The sequence below is a fragment of the Cetorhinus maximus genome, chromosome 18, assembly GCF_964194155.1.
Source record: "Cetorhinus maximus chromosome 18, sCetMax3.hap1.1, whole genome shotgun sequence".
NCBI classification, from domain to species: domain Eukaryota; kingdom Metazoa; phylum Chordata; class Chondrichthyes; order Lamniformes; family Cetorhinidae; genus Cetorhinus; species Cetorhinus maximus.
The window spans coordinates 8323892-8347591 of record NC_135896.1 but is presented as its reverse complement, the minus strand read 5'-3'; the positions used below and the strand labels follow the sequence as shown (position 1 = coordinate 8347591).

Here is a 23700-nt window from a genome sequence, read left to right as displayed (position 1 = left end):
TCTACAGAAAGATGATATAGATAAGCCAAATGACATTATCACTATTCTACATTTTAACGTACATGATTTAATGGTTCCAGGTCATCTACAAATCTCACAGTCGCAGATCTAGACCTTCTACGGTCTGTTCCTAGGTACCCTCCAGGGTCTCTGAGGGGTGAGGTAGGACGATATCGACGACTTTCTGAAAACATAAAATCAGGCTACATTAACTTCACCACACACATTCAACTAGCAGTCAGAAATAAAAAAAAGTTGTAAATCATTCAGGGATAAATAGGACTGCAAAAAAAAAAGGGACTTTAAATTAGTAAAAGGGGAAAGAGGGTTCAGTGGAAATAGTATTAATCTCAAGCGAAGAAAAAGAGGAGAACAGAACAGTACAAAAAGATCAAAATAAATACTCAGGAAATGCAACGGTTATAGGAAGTAGCATTAAAATACATGCCATGTTAAAAAATAAGAGCATATTAAGCCTGTAAAGCAATGCACAAACTACCAGGAACAAAATTTGAGAATTGATCGTCATACTTAGAAGTGGGGAAATAGAGAGAATGGAACAATGGCTACAAGCGGGGTGAAATTGTCAGCTAAATATTGAAGGCTATAATGTATATAACAATACTAAGGAAGGAAGAAGTGGTGGAGTAGCTGGGTTAATGAAAATAACTTGGCGATAGTAGCCAGAAAGCACATAACAGAGAATCAAAGAGCCTGTATGCACCGGGATAAAAGGTCAGAAGGGAACTGGTCACATTATTTGTAATAAACTACAGACCAGCAAACAGTGGAAAAGAAGTTGAGGGAGAAATACAAACAAATCTGTGAAAGAATAAAACAAAAAGACAGAATCTTAACGATGAGGGATTCCAACTATCCCCAACTAAATTGACAGGAATTGAAGTGAAAAAAAGGAGGTAAGTGGAATTTTTACAGCACATACAAAAGCAATATTCAAGAAGCCCAACAAGGGAGGAAACACTAAGCCCGGCAGTGAAGGAAAAGTGATATAGTTCCAAGTCAGGATGATGTGCGGCATGGAGGGAAACTTGGAGGTGGTGGTGTTCCAATGTATCTACTGCCCTTGCACTTCTAGGTAGTAGAGGTTGCGAGTTTGGGTCGTGGGTCAAACGATCCTTGGTGAGTTGCTGCACTGCATCTTGTAGATAGTACAGACTGCTGCCACTGTGCATCAATGGTGGAGGGAATGAATATTTAAGATGGTGGATGGGGTGCCAATCAAGCAGGCTGCTTTGTCAAGCTTCTTGAGTGTTGTTGGAGCTGCACTCATCCAGGCTTCAGGAGAATATTGATAAAGGGGAAATAAAATTATAATTGGAGCAACTTCACCAGATTTTCTAGCATTTATTCTAGAATCATCCCCCCTTTGCAAGATTAAGCAAGGAAAACCAGAGAAGCAACAGCTGCACTACGATATTTTGCATCCATTGTATGGGGAAATTAAATCTAGAGCACAGCTCCACTCCCCCAAAACATAGCATCTCACAGCGTGACCCTTAAGAAGGCGTTTCTTACCTGTTGCTGAGTTACCTTGAAGGTCACTGGTACGAAGAGAAGGAATGGAACGTCCAGAGTGTCTGCTCAATCGCTGACTTCGCAACTCATCAATGGACTGTTCCAAATCATCTCGTAGCTTCACATTTCCAAAAATCAAAACAAAAAATTTAGGTAGAATGTCATGTGTTGCCTTATTCAAAATACAATTTTCTCAGTTATAACGTTTTTAATGCCACTTTGGGACCAATTAATTTATTTCATACCTTAAGAATTTCTCGCACTTCATCTATGCTGTGTGATGGCATAACACAGACAATGTCATTACAGAATAAAGTTACCAGAATATCTATCAAAACAGGGTATAATAGATTTAGAAGACATTTAATTCTGCAAAAAGAAGGGATTGATGGATGTGCTATATAAAAAGCAAGGAGTCCTCCATCAAAAAATGCCTTGATCCTTGAGACTAAGTGGGATTTGCCAGTTCCCAGAAGTATTTTCTTCATATGTAGGGTGGTGCGATGCAGGTTGGCTCTTCATACCGAGGTTTGACCTCACCCACACTGCTGTGGGCAAATGCCAAGCAAAGGCACTCCCACAAAATGTTCAACTCAGCTACAAAATATGTTGAGAACCACGACACAATAGAATCTTTCATAATTTAAGTGGTCTTCCTGCACACAAAGTTAGAAAGCTTTTTGCACATTTTTTTTTTTTTGCTTATTAAATACTGTTGTGAAACCAAAACAGAAAAACTAAGCAAAGCATGAGAGGAGAGGACAACAAAAGATTGCAATTCAAATGTGTTTACTAGTACCCTACAGCAGCTAATGGATTTAACGGGTTATTTTTTAATCTGGAGGTAGATGGAAAGTGTTGTCATGGAATCATAAAAATCATACAGCACAGGAGGCCACTCGCTCCATCTAGTCTATGCTAGCTCTTTGAAAGAGCAATCTAATTTGCTCAAGTATCTCAGTCCAGCTTTAAAGAGGCAATTGAGAGACAAAAAAGGGAAATAAGCATCAATACCAATTGGACGTAATGTGGAATCTGAATGGAAGACACTAGCAAGAAATACAAAAAACTGCATACAGGAATATCATGAGAACGGGAGGGAAAGAAGGGTTATAGAGGCAAAGAGAATGAAAGCAATTGTTGAATTTCAATGGTGAACAAACAATAGTGAAAGGCAAGCAAAGACCCTGACCCAATCTCCACGGGTAGCTTGGTGGATGAGATGCAGCATGTAACTAATGCACAGTTTCAATACCTAAGTTAGTCTTAAAATAGCCAAACTCAGTAGTAGGATAGCTACAGATGGTGCCAGGTTTTCCACTCCAAGTTACTGTCCTGGGGACCCCTGCTAGGTGTCAGGTGAGGCATTTGCTGGAGCAATGCAAAACCTATCACCACCGCCCTGTTTTCTCCCCCATAGCCCTGTTTCTTCCTCCGGTTCAAATACTGATCCACTTTCCCTCAAAAGGTGTCAGGATCTCTGCTTCAATTACCACTTACCAAAGCATGCTATGTTTCAATAACATATCTTGCTGGATGTGTGGCCATTCTTTGACACTATGACTGGAATTTTCCAGCCCTCTCACAGCGTGTTCCCCCGCAGCGGGGCCAGTGAGCCATTGAAATCTCCATTCACATCAGCGGGACCGGAAGATTCCGCCGGCGTGAGGAGCTAGAAAATTCCAGCCTATGCTTCTAACTGGGATCAACTTCTGTGATGAAGAATCAGACACCCACAGCAGGTTTCACGAGTCTCAGCTGTTTCGATGCCTACTGATGCAAAAATTAACTGAAGAACAGGCTCCAGTGATATCACTGAATTTTAACAGCGCAGAAGGTCATCATTCAGCCCATCGTGTCGACACAGACTCTCCGAATGAGCAATCTACTTAGTGTCATTCTCCCCACAATCCTGCACATCTATCCTTTTTAAATAACAGTCTAATTCTCTCTTGAATGCCCCAATTGAACCTGCCTCCACCACACTCTCAGGCATTGCATTCCAGATCTTAACCACTCGCTGCATGAAAAGGTGTTTTTCATATCATTTTTGCCTCTTCACAAAATACCTTAAATCTGTGCCCTATTGTTCTCAACCCTTATATGGGCGAGAACAGTTTCTGTGTCCAGACCGCTCATCATTTTGCATGCCTCTATCAAATCCCCTCTCAGTCTTCTTTTCTCCAAAGAAAACTGTTCCAACTTTTCCAACCTATCTTCAAAGCTGAAGTTCTTTGACCCTGGAACCATTCTTGTGAATCTTTTCTGTACTCTCTACAATGTCACTATATTGAAGACCATAAGACATAGGAGCAGAAGTAGGCCATTCAGCCCATCAAGTCTGCTCTGTCATTCAATGAGATCATGGCTGATCTGATAATCCTCAACTCCACTTTCCTGCCTTTTCCCCATAACCCTTGATTCTCTTACTGATTAAAAATCTGTCTATCTCAGCCTTGAATATACTTAACAATCTAGCCTCTAAAGCCCTCCACGGTAAAGAATTTCACAGATTTCTTCTCCAAGAGAAGAAATTCCTCCTCGTCTATCTTAAACAGGTGATCCCTTACTCTGAGATTATGCCCTCCGGTCCTAGACTCTGTCACAAGGGGAAACAACACTCAGCATCTACCCTGTCAAGCCCCTAAGAATCTTATATGTTTCAATAAGGTTGCCTCTCATTCTTCTAAACTCCAATGAGTACAGGCCGAACTTACTCAATCTCTCCTCATAAGAAAATCCCTCCATACCCAGGATCAACCCAGTGAACTGCCTCCAATGCCAGCATACTTTCCTGAGATTAAGGGGGCCAAAACTGTTCACAGTATTCTAAGTGTGGTCTAACTAGTGCCTTGTATAGTTTTAGCAAAATTTCCCTATTTTTATATTCCATTCCCTTTGAAATAAAGGCCAACATTCCATTTATCCTCCATATTACCTGAACTTGTATGTGTATGTTTTGTGATTCATGCATGAGGACCCCCAAATCCCTCTGTGTTGCAGCATTCTGCAGTCTTTCTCCATTTAAGTAATATTCAGCTCCTCTATTCTTCCTGCCAAAGTACATAACCTCACATTTTCCCACATTATATTCCATCTGCCAAGTTTTTGCCCACTCATTTAACCTGTCTATATCCCTCTGTAGACCCTTTGTGTCATCCTCACCACTTGCCTTCCCACCTATTTTTGTGTCATCTGCAAACTTAGCAATAGTACATTCACTTCCCTCATCCAATTCATTAATATATATTGTAAATAACTGAGGCCCCAGCACTGATCCCTGTGGCACTCCACTAGTTACAGGTTGCCATCCTGAAAATGCCCCCCTTATCCAAACTCGTGGTCTTCTATTAATTTGCCAATCCTCTATCCATGCTAATATACTACCTCTAACATCTTGGGTTCTTATCTTATTAAGTAGCCTTATGTGCGGTACCTTATCAAATGCCTTTCGGAAATCCAAATATCTACTGGTTCCCCTTTATCTATCCTGCTCCTCAAATAATTCTAATAAATTTGTCAGACATGATTTCCCCTTCATTGTTGACTCTGCTTGATTATATTATGCATTTCTAAATGCTCTGCTATTGTATCCTTTGTAATAGACTCTAACATTTTCCCAATGACAGATGTTAAGCTAACTGGTCTATAGTTACCTGTTTTTGTCTCTCTCCCTTTCTGAATAAGGGTGTTACATTGGCAGTTTTCCAATCCCATGGGGCTTTTCCAGAATCTAAGGATTCTTCAAAGATTACTACCAGTGCATCCACTATCCCTGTAGCTACTTCCTTTAACATCCTAGGATGCAACCCATCAGGTACAGGGGAATCATAGGCCTTTAGCCTAGTTTCCCTAGTACTTTTTCCTCTAGTGATAGTTATAGTATTTATTTCCTCCCCCTCCCAACTTTGCCCCTTGATTATTTTGTATTTTTGGAATGCTATTAATGTCTTCTACCATGACAACTGATGACAAGTATCTATTCAACTCCTCTGCCATTTTCTGGTTCCCCATTATTATTTCCCCAGCCTGATTCTCTAAGCAGCCTATGTTCACTTTGGCCTCTCTCTTCCTTTTTACATATTTAAAGAAACTCTTTCCTAAAGTGCGGCACCCAGAATTGGAAGCTGAGGCTGAACTAGTGTCTTATACAAGTTCAACATAACTTCTTTGCTCTTGTACTCTGTACCGCTAATAATACAGCCTAGGGATATGCTTTTTTTAACCACTCTTTTAACCTGTCCTGACACCTTCTATGACTTATGCACATATACACCCAGGTCCTCTGCTCCTGTAGCCCCTTTAGAATTGGACCCTTTATTTTATAGTCTCTTCATGTTCTTCCTAGCAAAATGAATCATTTCACATTTTCCTCATTGAACTTCATCTACCACCTGTCCACCCATTCCACCAATGTCCATGTCCTTTTGAAGTTCTAAACTATTTTCCTCACAGTTTACAATGCTTCTAAGTTTCATATCATCCACAAACTTTGAAACTGTGCCTTTTACACCAAGTAATATATATCAGGAAAAGCAAGGGTCCTAACTCTAAACCTTGGGCAACTGCACTACAAACGTTCCTCCAATCCAAAAAACATCCATTAACCACTGCTTTCTTTACTGTGGCTCAGCCAATTTCACATCCATGATGCTACTTTCCCTTTTATTCCATGAACTATAACTTTGTTGACAAGTCTGTCATGCAGTGCTGTATCAAATGCCTTTTGGAAGTCCATGTACCATCAGCAGCATCACTCTCAGCAACCTTCACAGTCACCTCTTCAAAAAACTCCAGCAAGTTAGCTAAATACAATTTTCCCTTAAGAAATCCATGCTGACTTTCCTTAACCTGCGTTTGTCCATGTAACTATTAATTTTGTCCTGAATTATTATTTCTAGAAGTTTCCCCACCACCGAATTTGAACTTATTGGGCTTATCTTTACACACTTTTTGGAACAAGGGTAACATGTTTGCAATTCTGGCACCACCCTGAGTCTAAGAAAGACTGAAAAATTATGGCCAATGCCTCTGCAATTCCCACTCTCACTTCCCTCAGTATCTTTGGATGCATCCCATCGGGTCCTAGGGCCTCATCAACTTTAAGTTCAGACAGCCTATCCAAAACTTCCTCTCAATCTTAAATCCTTCTAGTGTCTGAATTACCTCCTCTTTCACCATGGCCTGGATAACATCTTCGTTCCTCCTTGGTAAAGACAGATGCTAAGTATTAATTTAATATCACAGCTATGCCCTCTGCCTCTATGCGTAAATCCCCTTTTTGGTCTCTAACCACCCCTATTCCTCCTTTTACCACCCCATTTCGCCATTGAACACTTGTCTGATCCTAAGTGGGAAAGTTAACTTCCTTGTCCACTATTCAGACTTCCAACACAAAGAACTATGCCCATCTGTTGTATTTGTTAATCAATCAACCTTGTCAAGATCAGACAACCCTCCTTTAAGCTATATTTCCATTAAATGGAAGATAATTTAAATTTTTCATAATGCTATCAATCTACAAATTCCCATAAATATTAAACAAGAATCTTTTGCAATTCAAATGACAGATCTCCCAAATCATTGGGATGAATTTGCTTCCAAAATTCCTCACAATGCTCTCAATCCAAATTGGACTATCCCAGAAGCATTTTTACTTTGTTTAAAAAAGGTTTGGGAGAATGGTATTCTACCAGCCACTACTCTCTATTGTTTATTATTTGTTAACTGACCATATGTCACCCCTCCATAGGCCAACAAGACATCAATCACAATCCAGATTCCAGCTTTCTCCACAAACATGCAACATTAGGTCATTATAGATCAGTCTCAACCTGGGAATTTTTAATTGGGTAGCCTTTGATACTATTGGTTATCAGAACAGTCAGATCCTTGCCTGGAGTAGACCCAAACTGAAGCCAGTACATCAGGCAGCAGCTAACATGATCCACAATAAAAAAGACACACCATCCTCCACCAGCTCCCTTCCTCCCTCCCTCCCTCCCTCTCTGCCTTCCCACCCCGGCCCTGCTAGAACAATGAAGATCAGATTTTTTTGCTATAAGCATGTATTGGCCTTCAGCTCCATCATGCTAATGTAAAAGCACCTCACAACATGTAGCAAATAAGGGGATAATAACTGAGGGGGGTGGGGTAGCTAGAGATAATTAAAGAGCAAATTACATGACTTTCTCAAGCTACAGTGGTCTTCTCACTACCAGAACAGCAAAACCTTCAGCCCAGATTGTTCACCGATTCGCACTGTTGGTGAATGTTTGACACTGACTTACAAAGGGGATCGGGGTTGGGGGAAGCAAGAGTTACCAATCTTATGAGATTATTTATCTTTCACAAGTACACACCTGTGCCACTGTCTCCATTTGTTCATTGGTATAGCCTCTATAGCGCCCCAGCATCCGATCAACGCTCGTTAGGTCTCGACTGGTATCCTGAAATGCATTCAACTTCAAACATCAAAAAATCCTGAACTCTTCAAACAGAAATGGAGTCACTGCTAAGGCTGGTTTCAATCGTTTAGAAATGGACAAAAAATCCACTTAAAAATCACAATCTCTTTATCAGTACCATGGGAGAATACTGCCTATACTAGACATAACTCTAAATGTCATAGTGAATTCCTCACAATCCCAGTTGGGCTGTCTCGGAGGCATTGAAATTAGTTAGCTGAAATTCTTCACAAGATTTTAAACAGGATAATCATGTAATAGTTGCTTATTAGAGTAACATTAGTTGTGTGCAGAGATATTAAAAAGGTAATTATAATTAAGTATTGACATAAATTAGGAATTAGATTCCTAACAACATCTCAAGCTCTCAATAATGCTCTCAAAGCCTCTTAACATAAATTTCACTACTCTCACCTAGCATTCAATTTCTCCAGAACATTGATCATTCAAAGGGAATAGCTTCTCTCTCAGACCTATTGGAAGCATGCTGAATTACCTTTTGACATCCGTAACTCAATTTCTGAAAAAGTCATCCTAATCCACTTCTTTTTTTAAATTTCTATTAACTACAAATGGTCCTGTATTTAAATTAATATACATTTGATTTACATTTTTCACAATTTTTGGGGTCTCCGGCACATCACTGAAAGGTCTTGCTGTCGTCACATTCGCCCATCCAGTACACTGAGTTGCAAAAGCCGACAACACAGAACAGAAATTTACATAACCATTTTCCCACTTAATTTTATATAACTAGCTTCCCCCCTGCACCCCCAAGAGTTTCCTTTGCATTTTTAATTTTCAGGCAAACACTGCAGAAAATGCAGCACCAAGTGCCAAGTATAATGAGTCAAGATAAAGAAGTTTTTAAATCCAACACAATACCTGCAAAGTGCTTGTTAATGTGTCTATTTTTTCGGCCACATCAACAGCATTGTGCTTTCTGCTCCTTCGCTTAGCCGTTGCCTTCAGTGGTCCTTGCCGCCTGGAAAAATCGTGAAGGCATGTGTCTGAGTCACTCGGTGAGTCCGCCATAAGTACGCTGCAGCCTGCAAAAAAAAATCTCAACTTAGAAACTGGGTAAAGTGAGATGTGAACTTTCTGACGCCATTGAATAAGATGCAAGGCAAGTCGTCATGCCCAGGGGAGAAAACTATTGAACAGGGTAGGGAACAGAAAGGAAAATTGAAAATCTGCTATTAGAATGCAGTAAGATGGTGTATTTTGCCCTTTTAAAGCTATGTGCATCCTTTAGGTGAGGAGCGGCCACAGGCCAGGGGAAGATTGGACTGGGGCATGTAGACATAATTCAGCCCCGGTTTGAAGTTAGGAATGGCCAAAAATTACTGGCCTTGCCAGCAATACTCACATCCCATGAAAGAATAAAAGAAAGAGCTTTCCAGTTTACCTCCTGTGTCAGTTCTCATGAGTAATCCAGGTTGTTAATGTTGCAATCCTGTCACAACGAACTGCATGCTCTAGTTATAACTGAGACAAGCCATTACTAATTGGGGAAATTTATATATATATATGTATATATAAGAATCGATCTCCTCCTGTGTTGGGGGGAAAGAAAAGGGAGTCTGTGCCTGTGCTCTCTGGGTTTTGCGAATAAACCCATGTTAAGGAAAGACTATCTCCAGATTCCTCCTTTCCTCAGTGAATGAGCAGTGAGTTTTAACACAAGTCACAGTTGTAAAGTGTAACTATTTGTACCAAGCAGTGAGCAGGCGAAGCCGTCATTGGTTACCACCTGATAAAGGACCAGAATTTTCGGGAAGAGTTTTTAAAGAGGCAGGAGATGCAGGAGCGCTCCTAACTCCACAAAAATTCTAGGGTCCACATTTGAAGCCTCCACATTCCCCCATACCAAAACTAGTTCAGCACTGGAGTATTTCTCAGCCTCCCACCAATGAGTAGTGGCCCAGCTCTACTATTCTAAGCCAAACTTCAAGGCATAGATTATGCAGATATGGGAGTCAACCTAGTCATTGCAATATATTTTAGGGCATCTACAAGGTGGCATTTTTTGTCTCATCTGTGCAAAAACTGAACTAATTACAGTCAGTGAGCTTGGGTTGTTACCAAGAGTCAGACTAGGCAATTTGTTTCAATTTGTGCTGATCTAATCACCTCTGTTTTCAAAATAAGCATGCTAAATTCATCTCCCAGATTAAGTGCATTGGAAGCTGAAATAGGTAGATGCGCACACACACACACACGCACGCGCACGTGTCAAATGATATGCAGTAGTGACAAAGTCCATGAACACCCCTCTGATTACTCAAAACATACAAGAAACGTCTTCTGTAATTTCCCTACTTTGTTCACCATTGTACAAAATTGTCTCAATTAAAACATAACTATGGGACGTTTTCTCATTCACAGTGATACAAAATAGGAGAGGGCTCAGTTTTAAGGTTCAATGAAAAAATCACCTTTAATAAATAATCCATCAGAAGATAAACACCAGTTTATCATTGTTTTCCGTTACTGTCTTAAGGTCTGAGCAAGCTAGAACACATTTTACAGGTGAGCCTTTTACCTGAAGGTCAGTAACAAGAGTACACAGGTTTAAGATAATTGGTAAAAGAACCAGAGCGGATGAGGAGAATTTTTTTCTATGCCACAAGTTATGATTTGGAAGGCACTGCCTGAAACGGCAGATGAAGCAAATTTGATATTAACTTCCAAAAGGGAAATTGGAAAAACACTCAAAAAGGAAAAATGTGCAAGCCACTGGGGAAAGAGCAGTGAAGTGGATAGACCTTTAGAAGAGTATAGGCACAATGGACTGAATGGCTTCTTTCAGTGTTGTACAATTCTATAATCTAACCTGGTTACATCAGTATTGGGCTGATGAATGGCACTCATCATTTAATGTGAACAAATACAAAGGGAAAGGATAATAAACAGTGCCAACATAAATGGAGTTATTCTACATGACACGGGAGATGTATTTTGATATACTGAAGGATAAAACACTGCTGCAAACCAGTGTGCCGCAGCTGTAAAGACAACTATTAAGATATTGGGCTGCATAGCCAGATGAAAAGAGAACAAAATTCAGGACAAAAACAAAAATACCTGGAAAAACTCAGCAGGTCTGGCAGCATCGGTGGAGAGGAGCACAGTTAATGTTTCGAATCCGCATGACTCTTCAACAGAACTAAGGAAAAATAGGAAAGGGGTGAAATATAAGCTGGTTTAAGGGGGTGGGGGGGGGGGAGGTGGGGGGGGACAAGAAGAGCTGGATAGAGGGCCAGTGATAGGTGGAGATAACCAAAAGATGCCACAGACAAAAGGACAAAGAGGTGTTGAAGGTGGTGCTATTATCGAAAGGAATGTGCTAATTAAGGGTAGAAAGCAGGACGAGCAAGGTACAGATAGCCCTAGTGGGGGTGGGGTGTGGTGAAGGAATCGAAAAAGGCTAAAAGGTAGAGATAAAACAATGGATGGAAATACATTTAAAAATAATGGAAATAGGTGGGAAAAGAAAAATCTATATAAATTATTTGAAAAAAACAAAGAGGGAGAAAATCGGAAAGGGGGTGGGGATGGAGGAGAGAGTACATGATCTAAAATTGTTGAACTCAATATTCAGTCCGGAAGGCTGTAAAATGCCTAGTCAGAAGATGAGGTGCTGTTCCTCCAGTTTGTGTTGAGCTTCACTGGAACAATGCAGCAAGCCAAGGTCGGACATGTGGGCATGAGAGCAGGGTGCAGTGTTGAAATGGCAAGCGACAGGGAGGTCTGGGTAATGCTTGCGGACGGACCGAAGGTGTTCTGCAAAACGGTCACCCAGTCTGCGTTTGGTCTCTCCAATGTAAAGGAAACCGCATTGGGAGCAACGAATGCAGTAGACTAAGTTGAGGGAAGTGCAAGTGAAATGCTGCTTCACTTGAAATGAGTGTTTGGGCCCTTGGACGTGAGGAGAGGGGAAGTAAAGGGGCAGGTGTTGCATCTTCTACGGTTGCATGAGAAGGTGCCGTGGGAGGAGGTTGAGGTGTAGGGGGTGATGGAGGAGTGGACCAGGGTGTCACAGAGGGAACGATCCCTACGGAATGCCGCCAGGGGCGGTGAAGGGAAGATGTGTTTGGTGGTGGTAACATGCTGGAGTTGGCGGAAATGGCGGAGGATGATCCTTTGAATGCGGAGGCTGGTGGGGTGATAAGTGAGGACAAGGGGGACCCTATCATGTTTCTGGGAGGGAGAAGAAGGTGTGAGGGCGGATGCGCGGGAGATGGGCCGGACACGGTTGAGGGCCCTGTCAACCACCGTGGGTGGAAAACCTCGGTTAAGGAAGGAGGAGGACAGGGCTCTAATAACATGCCAATACAAACCTTGAACTGCACACAATACTCCACCAATGAGAGCTGGGTGAGTTGTCAGGACCATGCTTTGCTATGCAGAGGTATTTAGAACTCATCCCACACCCATTCTCTTCCCTCTCTTCATTACTCCCGAAAAGGTTACAGCCAAGAATATTTTAGTTCCCAGACATACCTCAAGTCAAGCCAAACTGTGATCAAGGCCACAATATATCCCCTTCACGCTTATTAGTGACTGGTTGCAAATTCTGTTCTTAATGCTTGGTATATTTAACTGGAGTATCAGCTCTGGCTCAGTGGGTAGCACGCTTGCTTCTGAATCACAATGTTCCAGGTTCAAGCCCCATACCAGGGCTTGAGCACAAAAGTCAAAGCTTGACACTCCAACGCAGTACTGAGGAAGTGCTGCACTAGCAAAGGTTCCATCTTTCAGGTGAGACAATAAACTTAGGGTCCATCTCCAAAAGAGATTATCTGTTCATTAGCACATTGTCGTTTGTGGGAGCCCACTGAGCATAAATTAGCTACTGTGCTTCCTACATTACAACAGTGACCACGCTTCAAAAAGTCCTTCATTGACTTTATCAAGATAGCCGTGAAAAGCTCTATATAAAATCCTTTCTTTCATCAAAATTTCATTGAGGGGCAGGTTTACAATAACCCAGATTGGAGGAGTGCACACCAAAGTGGACACTGCTTGAATTTAAAAAAAGACTTATGCCCTTCACAACTTCAGGATGTCTTGAAGCACTTTACAGCCAATAGGCGCTTTTTGAAGTGTAGATATATTGTAAAGTAGAAAACACAGCATTTAATAAGCACACAGCAAGATCCCAAAGTGATAATGTCTCAGAAATCCATTTTTTGTGAAGTTGATTGCAGGATAAATATTGGCTAGGCCACCAGGGACAACTCTCCTGGTCGTCTTAGAAATAGTCTCAGAGGATCTTTAACGTGACCCCAAGAAGGCAAAGGGGGCCACATTTTAAACTCGCGATCTTTTACATCCGACCCAGAAGGCAGACAAAGCCTCAGTTTAATGACTCATTCAAATGACAGCATCTCTGACAGTGCAGCATTCCCTCAACCATCTCCAAATGCAGCTAGGCCTGGACAATATCCAGGCTTGGGCTGACAAGTGGCAAGTAACATTCGCGCCACATAAGTGCCAGGCAACGACCATCTCCAATAAGAGAGAATCCAACCATCGCCCCTTGACGTTCAACGGCATTACGATTGCTGAATCCCCCACTAATCAACATCCTGGAGGTTACCATTGACCAGAAACTGAACTGGACTAGCCATATAAATACTGTGGCTCCAACAGCAGGTCAGAGGCTAGGAATCGTGCGACGAGTAACTCACCTCCTGACTCCCCAAAGCCTGTCCACCATCTATCTACAAGGCACAAGTCAAGACTGTGATGGAATACTCCCAACTTGCCTGTATGAGTGCAGCACCCACAACACTCAAGAAGCTTGACACTGTCCAGGACAAAGCAGCCTGCTTAATTAGCACCACATCCACAAACATTCGCTCCCTCTGCCGCCAACACACAGCAGTCTGTACCATCTACAAGATGCAATGCAGGAATTCACCAAGGCTCCTTAGACAGCACCTTCCAAACCCACAACCATCTATAAGGACAAGGGTAGCAGATAGATGGGAACACCACCACCTGGAAGTCACTCACCATCCTGACTTGGAAATATATCACTGTTTCTTTACTGTCGCAGGAACTCTCTTCCTAACAGCACTGTGGGTGTGCCTACACCACATGAACTGCAGTAGTTCAAGAAGACAGCACACCACCACCTTCTCAAGGGCAACTAAGGATGGGCAATAAATGCTGGCCCAGCCAGCAAAGCCACATCCCCTGAATGAATGGAAAACAAAACACTGTATTGGAGAGCATCGGCCTTGACTCGATCAGAATCATTACAGCACAAAAAGCCATTTGGCCCATGTCTGTGCCAGCTCTCTGGATAAACAATGCACCTAATGCGATTCCCCTGCCTTTTCCCCCACATTCTTCTTTTCCAGGTAACAATGTGATTCCCTCTTAAATGTATCAATTGAACCTTGTCTCTACCATACTCTCAGGCAGCGCATTCCAGATCTTAACCACTCGCTGCATGAACGTTTCTTCTCATGTCTTCATTGCTTCCTTTGCCAATTAGCCCCTCTTATATGTTCTTAATCCTTCCACCAGTGGAGAACAGTTTCTTCCTATCTACTCTGTCCAGGCCCCTCATGCTTTTGAATACCTCAGTCAAAAACTCCTCTCAGCTTTCTATTCTCCAAGGAAAACAGCTCAAGTCCTGAAGTGGGGTTTGAACCCACAGCCTTCAGAGTCAGAATGGATAGTGTTATCAACTGATCCACAGCTAAACCATCCAAGTTGGATGGCTCAGAGCATAAGAACATAAGAACTAGGAGCAGGAGTAGGCAATTCAGCCCCTCGAGCCTGCCCCGCCATTCAATATGATCATGGCTGATCTCATTTCGGCCTCAACTCCAATTTCCCACCCTCTCCCCATAACCTTTCAACCTGTTACTAATTAAAAATCTGTCTACCTCCTCCTTAAGTTTATTCAGCGTCCCGGCATCCACTGCACTCTGAGGTAGTGAATTCCACAGATTCACGACCCTTTGAGAAAAGTAATTCCTCATCTCTGATAAAAGCAAAAAACTGCAGATGCTGGAAATCCAAAACAAGAATAAAAATACCTGGAAAAACTCAGCAGGTCTGACAGCATCTGCGGAGAGGGACACAGTTAACGTTTCGAGCCCATATGACTCTTCAACACTGTGTTCCTCTCCGCAGATGCTGTCAGACCTGCTGAGTTTTTCCAGGTATTTTTATTTTTGTTTTTGTCCTCCTCATCTCTGGGGAAACATCCACATCTACTTTGTCTACCCCCTTTAGCATCTTATATACCTCAATTAGATCTCCTGTCATCCTTCTAAACTCTAGCGAGTATAGGCTTAAACTGCTCAATCTCTCCTCATAAGGCAAGCCCCGCACTTCTGGAATCAACCTAGTGAACCTCCCCTGAACCGCCTCCAGCGCAACTACATCCTTCCTCAGAGGTGTCAGCTGTGGCTCAGTTCATAGCACCCTCGCCTTTGAATCAGAAGGTTGTGGGTTCATGTCCCACTCCCGGAAACCAAGAACTGTGATTGTACTCGAAAGAGTTACATCCTTCCTCAAGTAAGGGGACCAAAACTGTGCACAGTACTCCAGGTGCGGTCTCACCAATGCCTTGTACAGTTGCAACAACACTTCCCTATTTTTATACTCTATTCACCTAACCTGTCCATATCCATTTGTAAACTTTTTATTTCTTCATTGAAACTTACTTTGCCACCTATTTTGGTGTCATCTGCAAATTTAGCTCTGGTACCTTCTATCCCTGAACCCAAGAGCAGCAGCTAAGTTTCTAAACACAGGCGCAGACCATAGGGAGGAGAAGCTGCTTCTCCCTCTCTGCTGCCTTCCCAGGCCTGGCTCTGCCCTGACAGGGGATGGAGAGACTGAGAGCCCCTCGTATGTATTAAGATTAATTGTCAGAGGGCGTTCATTTGAGGAGCCGTTACCTTTAACTCGCCGCAAAGATCCATCCCGCCCGTGCTAGCGGCCCGTCCCCGGCCATCGACAGCCACCCGCCGCCCTCAGAGCCGCCAGGGGAGCGTCTATGGCAACTTGAAATGTCCGCCTTCGGCCGGCCTGGACCCGCCGCGGGGGCGGCTGGGAAATGTAGTCCTCCCCGCTCCCCGCGGCGAACGGAGGGGCCGTGGGAGGGTGGGGAGGAGAGACTACAAATCCCAGAAGGCACAGCGGCAGGTGTCCCACTTCAATGCCTGCTCGGAAATTGCGCCAAACGTCCCGCCTCCTCCTCCCCTCCCCTCCCCCACAGAGAGGCGCCAGCGTGCAGCTCCAGAGCGCTAACTCGCTCACCTTCAGCTGACAAGCTGTACGCTCCCTGCTTTGATCTTTCATATTTTTTGTTCGCTTTTCAATTAAAACTTCCAGCCACAAATTTAGCTTTTTTTTAAAAATATGCACATTGTCCAACTTAAACTTTAAATAACAAATTTAACTTTTATGCACAATGCACAAATTTCAATGAACATACTTTAAATTACCAATTTAGTTTTTTTTTAAATATGCAAATCGTCCAACTTGAAGGTTAAACAAAAAATTTAGTTCTTTATGCACAATGCACAAAGTTGGATTAACAAACTTTAAACCACAAATGTAGTTGTTTTTAATACGCACAATGCCCAACAAAGTTTGTTAATGAAAGTTTGTGCATTGTGCATAAAAACTTTAAACCACAAATTTAGTTTTTAATATGCACAATATTCAACTTAAACTAAATTTGTTGTTTAAAGTTTTTATGCTCAATGCACACATTTTAAATAGGGGGAGGCGGTGGTGTATTGGCATTGTCTCTGGACTAGTAATCCAGAGACCCGGGGTCATGCTCTTCAATAAATATCTGAAATTAAAAAGTCTAATGATGACCGTGAAACCGTTGTCGATTGCCGAAAAACTCATCTGGTTCACTAATGCCCTTTAAGGAGGAAATCTGCCGCCCTTACCTGGTCTGGCCTACATGTGACTCCAGACCCACAGCAATGTGGTTGACTCTTAACTGCCCTCTGAAAGGGCCTAGCAAGCCACTCAGTTGTTTCAATCCACTAAAATGTCTAAAAGGAATGAAACCGGACAGCAACATGGGTGTACCAACACCACGTGGACTGCAGCAGTTCAAGAAGGCAGCTCACCACCACCTTCTCAAGGGCAATTAGAAATGGGCAATAAATGTTGGCCTAGCCAACGATGCCTGCATCCCATGAATGAATTTTTAAAAACAAACTTTAAGCCACAAATTTATTTTTTTTAATCTGCACTTTGTCCAATAACAAACTTTAAACAACAAGTTTAGTTTTTATAATATGTACAAGTGTTAATATGTTAAATATTCTGCAACAGATTTAGATTTCTTTTATACACAATGTGCACAAATTTAAACATATTAAACTTTCAGCAATTAATTAAAATTTTTTTAAATACAATGTTTAAAGTTAAACAGGTTAATTGTGGCCGCCTTCTGTCTCATAAGGTTTTTTTTTTAATTCATTCAAGGGATGTAGGCAACCCCCCTAATGTGATGGTTTGCTCTGTGGCGGTTAACTCTGTGTCAGCATTGCCTGTTGTGGCTCAGGAGCCCCACTCTGGCTTGGCAATGTCTGCCACATTTGCTGTAGAGGAATGCAGTGGGCCGAGAAGGTGCAGGATTCAACCATGTTGGGTCAGCACCTTACTGTTCAGGGACTGCCTGACTTGAGGTGGTGGCGGATGACCAGTGGGACACGATGGTCCTTTCCACTGACGGAGACAGCCCATAGCACCCCTTCTCTACGCCTATCAAGCTGGGCTTATCACTCGTAGCTTCAGTCTCCAGTGTTGCTTTAACACTCTGCAGCAAAACTGGAATGTCCTCTCCTGGACCCAAGCCTGGAAAAAATTTATGGAGACACCGGGCTGCCCAAATGTCAGGGTTCCTCTTTCAACCTTCCCAACTGAGTCCAAGGAAAGGCAAAGCACTATGTTTGGCACCAGCTTGAGATGACATATTTACACATCAGTCCACCTTTGGGCTCCACTCTAGATTTTTTTGTCAGGGTTTACTCCCTTTAGCCTTCAACTCTCCCCAGATATCCACAGGGCAGTAGAGCTATTCACCTGTAGCAGGAAGTTTTATTCATGAGTGCCAGGGTGTGACCACAAGCCAGTCGGCCTGCATACTGCATGTCTGAGGTCAAACCTTTTCTGAGTCCCTCTGAAGCTTTAGCCTGGGGCCACGAGTGATGCAGTTTCCACGTGTCGTAACAAAGAGGGACAGCTGAGGACTTGCTGGTGGAGAGGCTGTGTACTGACAGGGAGAGACTTACACATTTGGCTCTTTTTCACATTGCTGCTAGCCAGAGGTGCAGGCTGAAAATGATAAGCAAACCAGCACACAAAAGCCAAAAACATGCTAACTTGCTTCACTCGGACTAGGCGTATCACAGGTTAACATGTCAGATTATTATCAATGGCTTATTAAGAGGCAGTGTATTTAGATATACAGGTATTCAACATTTTTCTGAATTAAGATGTTATTTGAGTATCTGTGGAAATGTGTACTTTTCTAAATTGTTCAATATTATTGCAATTATCATAGGAGCATGGTGGTCCAAAGCACACAACAACTTATATTTATATAGCACCTTTAATGTAATAAAATGTCCCAAAGTGCATCACAAGAGTGTTATCAAACAAAATTTGACACGAGTCACATAAGAAGATATTTGGGCAGATGATCAAAAGCTCAGTCAAAGAGATAGGTTTTAAGCAGTGTCTTAAAGAAAGAAAGAGAAGCAGAGGTGGAGTAGTGTAGGGCGGGAACTCCAGAACCTAGGGCCTAGGCAGCTACCAATGGTGGACCAATTAAAATTGGGGATGTTCAAGAGGCCAGAATTAGAAAAACGCAGATATCTTGGAGGGTTGTAGAGCTGGAGAAGATTACAGAGATAGAAGGGGGTTGGGGGTGGGGGGCAAGGCCATGGAAGGATTTGAAAACAAGGATGAGAATTTTAAAATTGAGGCAAGGACACAGACAAAAGTATACCTTGAATTAGTAAAACTGTAAAACCAACTCAATAAAGCAGTAAACTAAAGCAAAGGAATGCATTACAAATATATCGATTTGCATGAACCAGAACCAAATTCCTTTATACTCTTCAAAATGGTTATCAATAATTTGCCAATAAAGACATTTGCAAGAATTAAATATTATTTCTGATTCTGCGCAGCAATTATAATTACCCTCTGTCAATTTAATCAAATTGCTATTGAATTGGTTCATTCATAAATTTATCTTGGGTAAGATAGGCCAGATACTTCTGCAAAGGTGGAAATGCACAGGGGAAGGGGCACACGTAGACAAGTTACCCATCCTTCCCAACTTTTTGACAAGGGTTTTACCCCCTCCCTACTCCCAAAAATCAGAATTTCCTGCCAGCCCTGTCCACATAGTTACAGGATGCTGCTTAGCTGGGTAGGTATCAATGCAATGTCCTGATGTGACCATTCCACCCCTCACCCAATTCTTTATGCATGGCAGCACCCAATCTCCAATGTGATCCATTTTGTAATATTCATCTAGTCTAAAACATAAATCTAAGAGTTTTCTCTATAGTGTATCCTGTTCACAACAACAACGTATATGTATTATATATAGTATCTTTAATGTAGTGAGACATCCCACAGTGTTTCACAGGAGCATAATAAAACAAATAAGCCACATAAGGAGATATTAGGTCAGATTACCAAAAGCTTGTTCAAAGAGGTAGGTTTTAAGGAGTGTCTTAAAGGAGGAAAGTGAGGTAGAGAGGTGGTGAGATATAGGGAAGGAATTCCAGAGCTTGGGTCCGAGGCATGGCCACCAACGGTGGAACAATTATAATTATATTAACAGTCGCTTGGCAGTACAGAGCTCGAATATTGCTAAAAAGGGAGACATGTCCCAAAGTTTTTCATCTTGCACTCATCAGGGCAAATGCAAGGATGCCAAATATCAAATATAAATTTTTGTGATTGTTTGACATTTAGCATTCTTGCATCTGTCCTGATGAGTTCAAGATGAAAAGCTTCGGCAACAGATTTCTCTTTTCAGCAATATAATTATATTATTATTATGACTGAACAGTCTGTAAAGCTGAGTTATTTAAAAATTCCAGAGGGAAACTTTAAACAACTGCCATAACCTACACTTTAAGTGGTATGTTTGAGATGCAAATCTAAATTCAGGAATCAGACCAACAGTTCTCAAGAGGTTTTATATTAAACTAAATGAAACATTTAATTAAGTTACAACATATTAACCACATATACATGGCTACAAATTGCTACTATCATAACTTATAACAAATTCACAAACTAATCTTCATTAAGGCAACAACATCCATAGCCTTAACCAGACATCAGGCAATGCATTTTCACCTTACGAATTCAAAATGAGGTTCCTTTCACTTTGGTTCCTGTGGAGACAGCCGGAGGCTTACAGCTGCTTTGATCTTACATTGCCTCTGCCCTGCACATACAAAAATTGTTATTAGTTATATCCAACACATCTCATTGAATGTAAATTCTCATTGTATCACCAGCCTCTTTGAACTTCACCTCTTCTAACAATAAAACCCCTTTCATAGTACTAATTTTATTAGTAAGATAAACATATTGCTTGGTCCCTGCTAGGTAGGTGCCAGATTTCACCCCACTACTTGAATGCTCTATTCAAGAAAATGCAAATGCACTCTACCTCTCTTACATCTCAAAACTAGTACACATCAAAGCACCCAGACTAGCTGGCTTTAATCCATTTAAGACACACCCATAGACTAAACCTCTATTTTAAAAGAAAAATATTTTCCAATAGTATTATATACATTAATAGCTTCATGATCATTATAATTTACATGTACTGTATTATCTGATTTGTTACCGAATTCGCGCTTTAAGCTAATGACTCATTTGTCACATTGTTTATCATTTTAAAGTCATCGAGGCGTTAAAATATGAGATGGTGAAAATCATTCTTTGCATGGAAAGATACTTAGCTTGCAGGGCAAGCCCGCAATCAACACAGTAGGTGTGGGCAATAAATTATCTCAATGTTGTTTTCCAGTTTGAATTAGTCTTTGAAGAAAGCTGTTTATGTCCTTTAAGAATGCAAGTAGTGAATAAATAACATCAATGAACAAATTCTTTCAAAGATAAAAATAGTGCAGCAGATTCAATGCTGTGCATACATCCCTAATGTAATTTTGTAGTGGAGAGATTGAGCACCAGATCAATGAAATAACTAACTTGTACAACCTGTGTTGCTGGCTCAGCTTCAGGGAGAGCACAACAACCTTACAAAGGGAACAGTGGAGGTTTACCAGGATGGTACCAGGGATCAGGGGCAAAAAATTCTAACATAATTGAGGTTTGAAAGATGATGATAGATTTTGATAGAGAAAGGCTGTTCCCGCCAGTGAGTGGGTCAATAGCCAGATATCATAGATCTAAAATCATTGACAAAAGATCTAGAGGGGGAGATGGTGGGGGGGGAGGGGGGAATGTTTTCACTCAGTGGTTTCAGGGTTAGTAATGCTGTACTTGAAATGGTAATGAAACCTAATCCCAGAAATAATTTGAAAAGGAGTTAGACAGATACTTGAGGATTTGGGACTTGCAGGGTTATGGACAAACAGTTGGGGGTGTGGGATAAACCATATCTGCTCTTTCAAAGAGGCAGCAGAGGTACAAAGGGCTGAATGGTGTTACTCAGATCCAAGACAGCTGGTGAAGCTAAAACAAAGACACAGCTGCTTTCCTTGCTGGGGAGAGTTTATTGGCTTAGTTCACAGTCAACACTACTCCAACACCCAGTGTCCCTGCTATCCCCACTTATAGGTGTACAAATATCCACCACCTGTTTAATAATGTGATTGCCATTAAACCATAACAATGTAATTAATAAGGCATTGACAAATGGCTCCTTCTGTGCTGTAAGATTCTATGATTCTAACTTCTCCTCTTCTCTATTTCTCCAAACATCAGTAGGCCCATCTGAATCCTTAAAAGCCTATTTTATTTGTATGATACACTTCTAGTGTTCTGAAGTCACAGTGGCACTATTCCATTGTCAATAGCGGAACCATATATGAACAACGACAGATGGGGGAGCATAAAATGATCGAACCTAACAACACAAAAGCCATTATGTCTACATGGGTTCTTTGAAAGGGCTGTCTAATTTAGTCCTGTACCCCAGCTCATTACCTGAATCCTACAAACTAGACTTCTTCAAGCACGTGTCGAATTTTCTTTTGAAAGTTACAATGGAAACTGATTCCACAATCTTTTCAGATAATATATTCCAGATCTCAACAACCCTTTGTGTGAAGAAATTTCTCCTTTCTCCTCTGGTTCATTTGCCAATTATTTTAAATCTCTGGCATTTGCTTATTGACCTACTTGCCAGATCAAACAGTTTCTCCTTACTTGCTCTATCAAAACCATTATCATAATTTTGAATACCTTTATTAGGTCTCCCCTTAACCTTCTCTGCTCTAAAGAGAACAATCCCAGCTGCTCCAATCTCTCCACATAACTATGGTCTCTCATCCCTAGTATCATATAGTAAACCTGCTCTGCACCATCTCCAAGGCCATGTGGTGAAGGCCTTGAGGTGCCCAGGTTTGTACACAATACTCCAGATGAGGCCTAACCAGATAAAAGCAAAAAACTGCGGATGCTGGAAATCCAAAACAAAAATAAAAATACCTGGAAAAACTCAGCAAGTCTGGCAGCATCTGCGGAGAGGAACACAGTTAACGTTTCGAGTCCGAATGACCCTTCAGCAGAACTAAGTAAAAATAGAAGAGAGGTGAATATAAACTGGTTTAAAGGGGGTGGGGGGGTGGGGGGGCGCGGGGGGTGGAGGTGGGACAAGTAGAGCCAGTGATAGGTGGACATAACCAAAAGATGTCACAGACAAAAGGGCAAAGAGGTGTTGAAGGTGGTGATATTATCTAAGGAAAGTGCTAATTAAGGGTAGAAAGCAGGACAAGCAAGGTACAGATAGATAGCCCTAGTGGGGGTGGGGTGGGGTGAAGGAATCGAAAAAAGCTAAAAGGTAGAGATAAAACAAAGGATGGAAATACATTTAAAAATAATGGGAATAGGTGGGAAAAGAAAAATCTATATAAATTATTGGAAAAAAAAGGGAGGGATCGGAAAGGAGGTGGGGATGGAGGAGAGAGTTCATGATATAAAATTGTTGAACTCAATATTCAGTCCGGAAGGCTGTAAAGTGCCTGGTCGGAACATGAGGTGCTGTTCCTCCAGTTTGCGTTGAGCTTCACTAGAACAATGCAGCAAGCCAAGGACGGACATGTGGGCATGAGAGCAGAGTGGAGTGTTGAAATGGCAAGTGACAGGGAGGTGTGGGTAATGCTTGTGGACAGACCGAAGGTGTTCTGCAAAGCGGTTTCCTCTACATTGGAGAGACCAAACGCAGACTGGGTGACCGCTTTGCAGAACATCTTTGGTCTGTCCACAAGCATTACCCAGACCTCCCTGTTGCTTGCCATTTCAACACTCCACCCTGCTCTCATGCCCACATGTCTGTCCTTGGCTTGCTGCATTGTTCCAGTGAAGCTCAATGCAAACTGGAGGAACAGCACCTCATCTTCCAACTAGGCACTTTACAGCCTTCCGGACTGAATATTGAGTTCAACAATTTTAGATCATGAACTCTCTC

At 41.9% G+C, this 23700-nt stretch overlaps 1 protein-coding gene across 3 annotated transcripts in view; it reads right to left on the bottom strand.

Moving 5' to 3' along the window:
* Window positions 1-16066, bottom strand: part of cep128 (centrosomal protein 128) — a 326023-nt gene extending 309957 nt beyond the window's left edge. For all 3 annotated transcript variants that reach the window (XM_078562064.1, XM_078562065.1, XM_078562066.1), the window contains exons 1-5: window positions 15935-16066; window positions 8889-9052; window positions 7899-7985; window positions 1537-1654; window positions 63-184 (exon numbers count right to left, since the gene is read on the bottom strand). In XM_078562064.1, coding sequence (XP_078418190.1) covers window positions 63-184; window positions 1537-1654; window positions 7899-7985; window positions 8889-9038 — 477 coding nt within the window. In that variant the 5' untranslated portion in view covers window positions 9039-9052; window positions 15935-16066. The remainder of the gene's footprint in view (window positions 1-62; window positions 185-1536; window positions 1655-7898; window positions 7986-8888; window positions 9053-15934) is intronic.
* Window positions 16067-23700: the final 7634 nt, after the last annotated feature.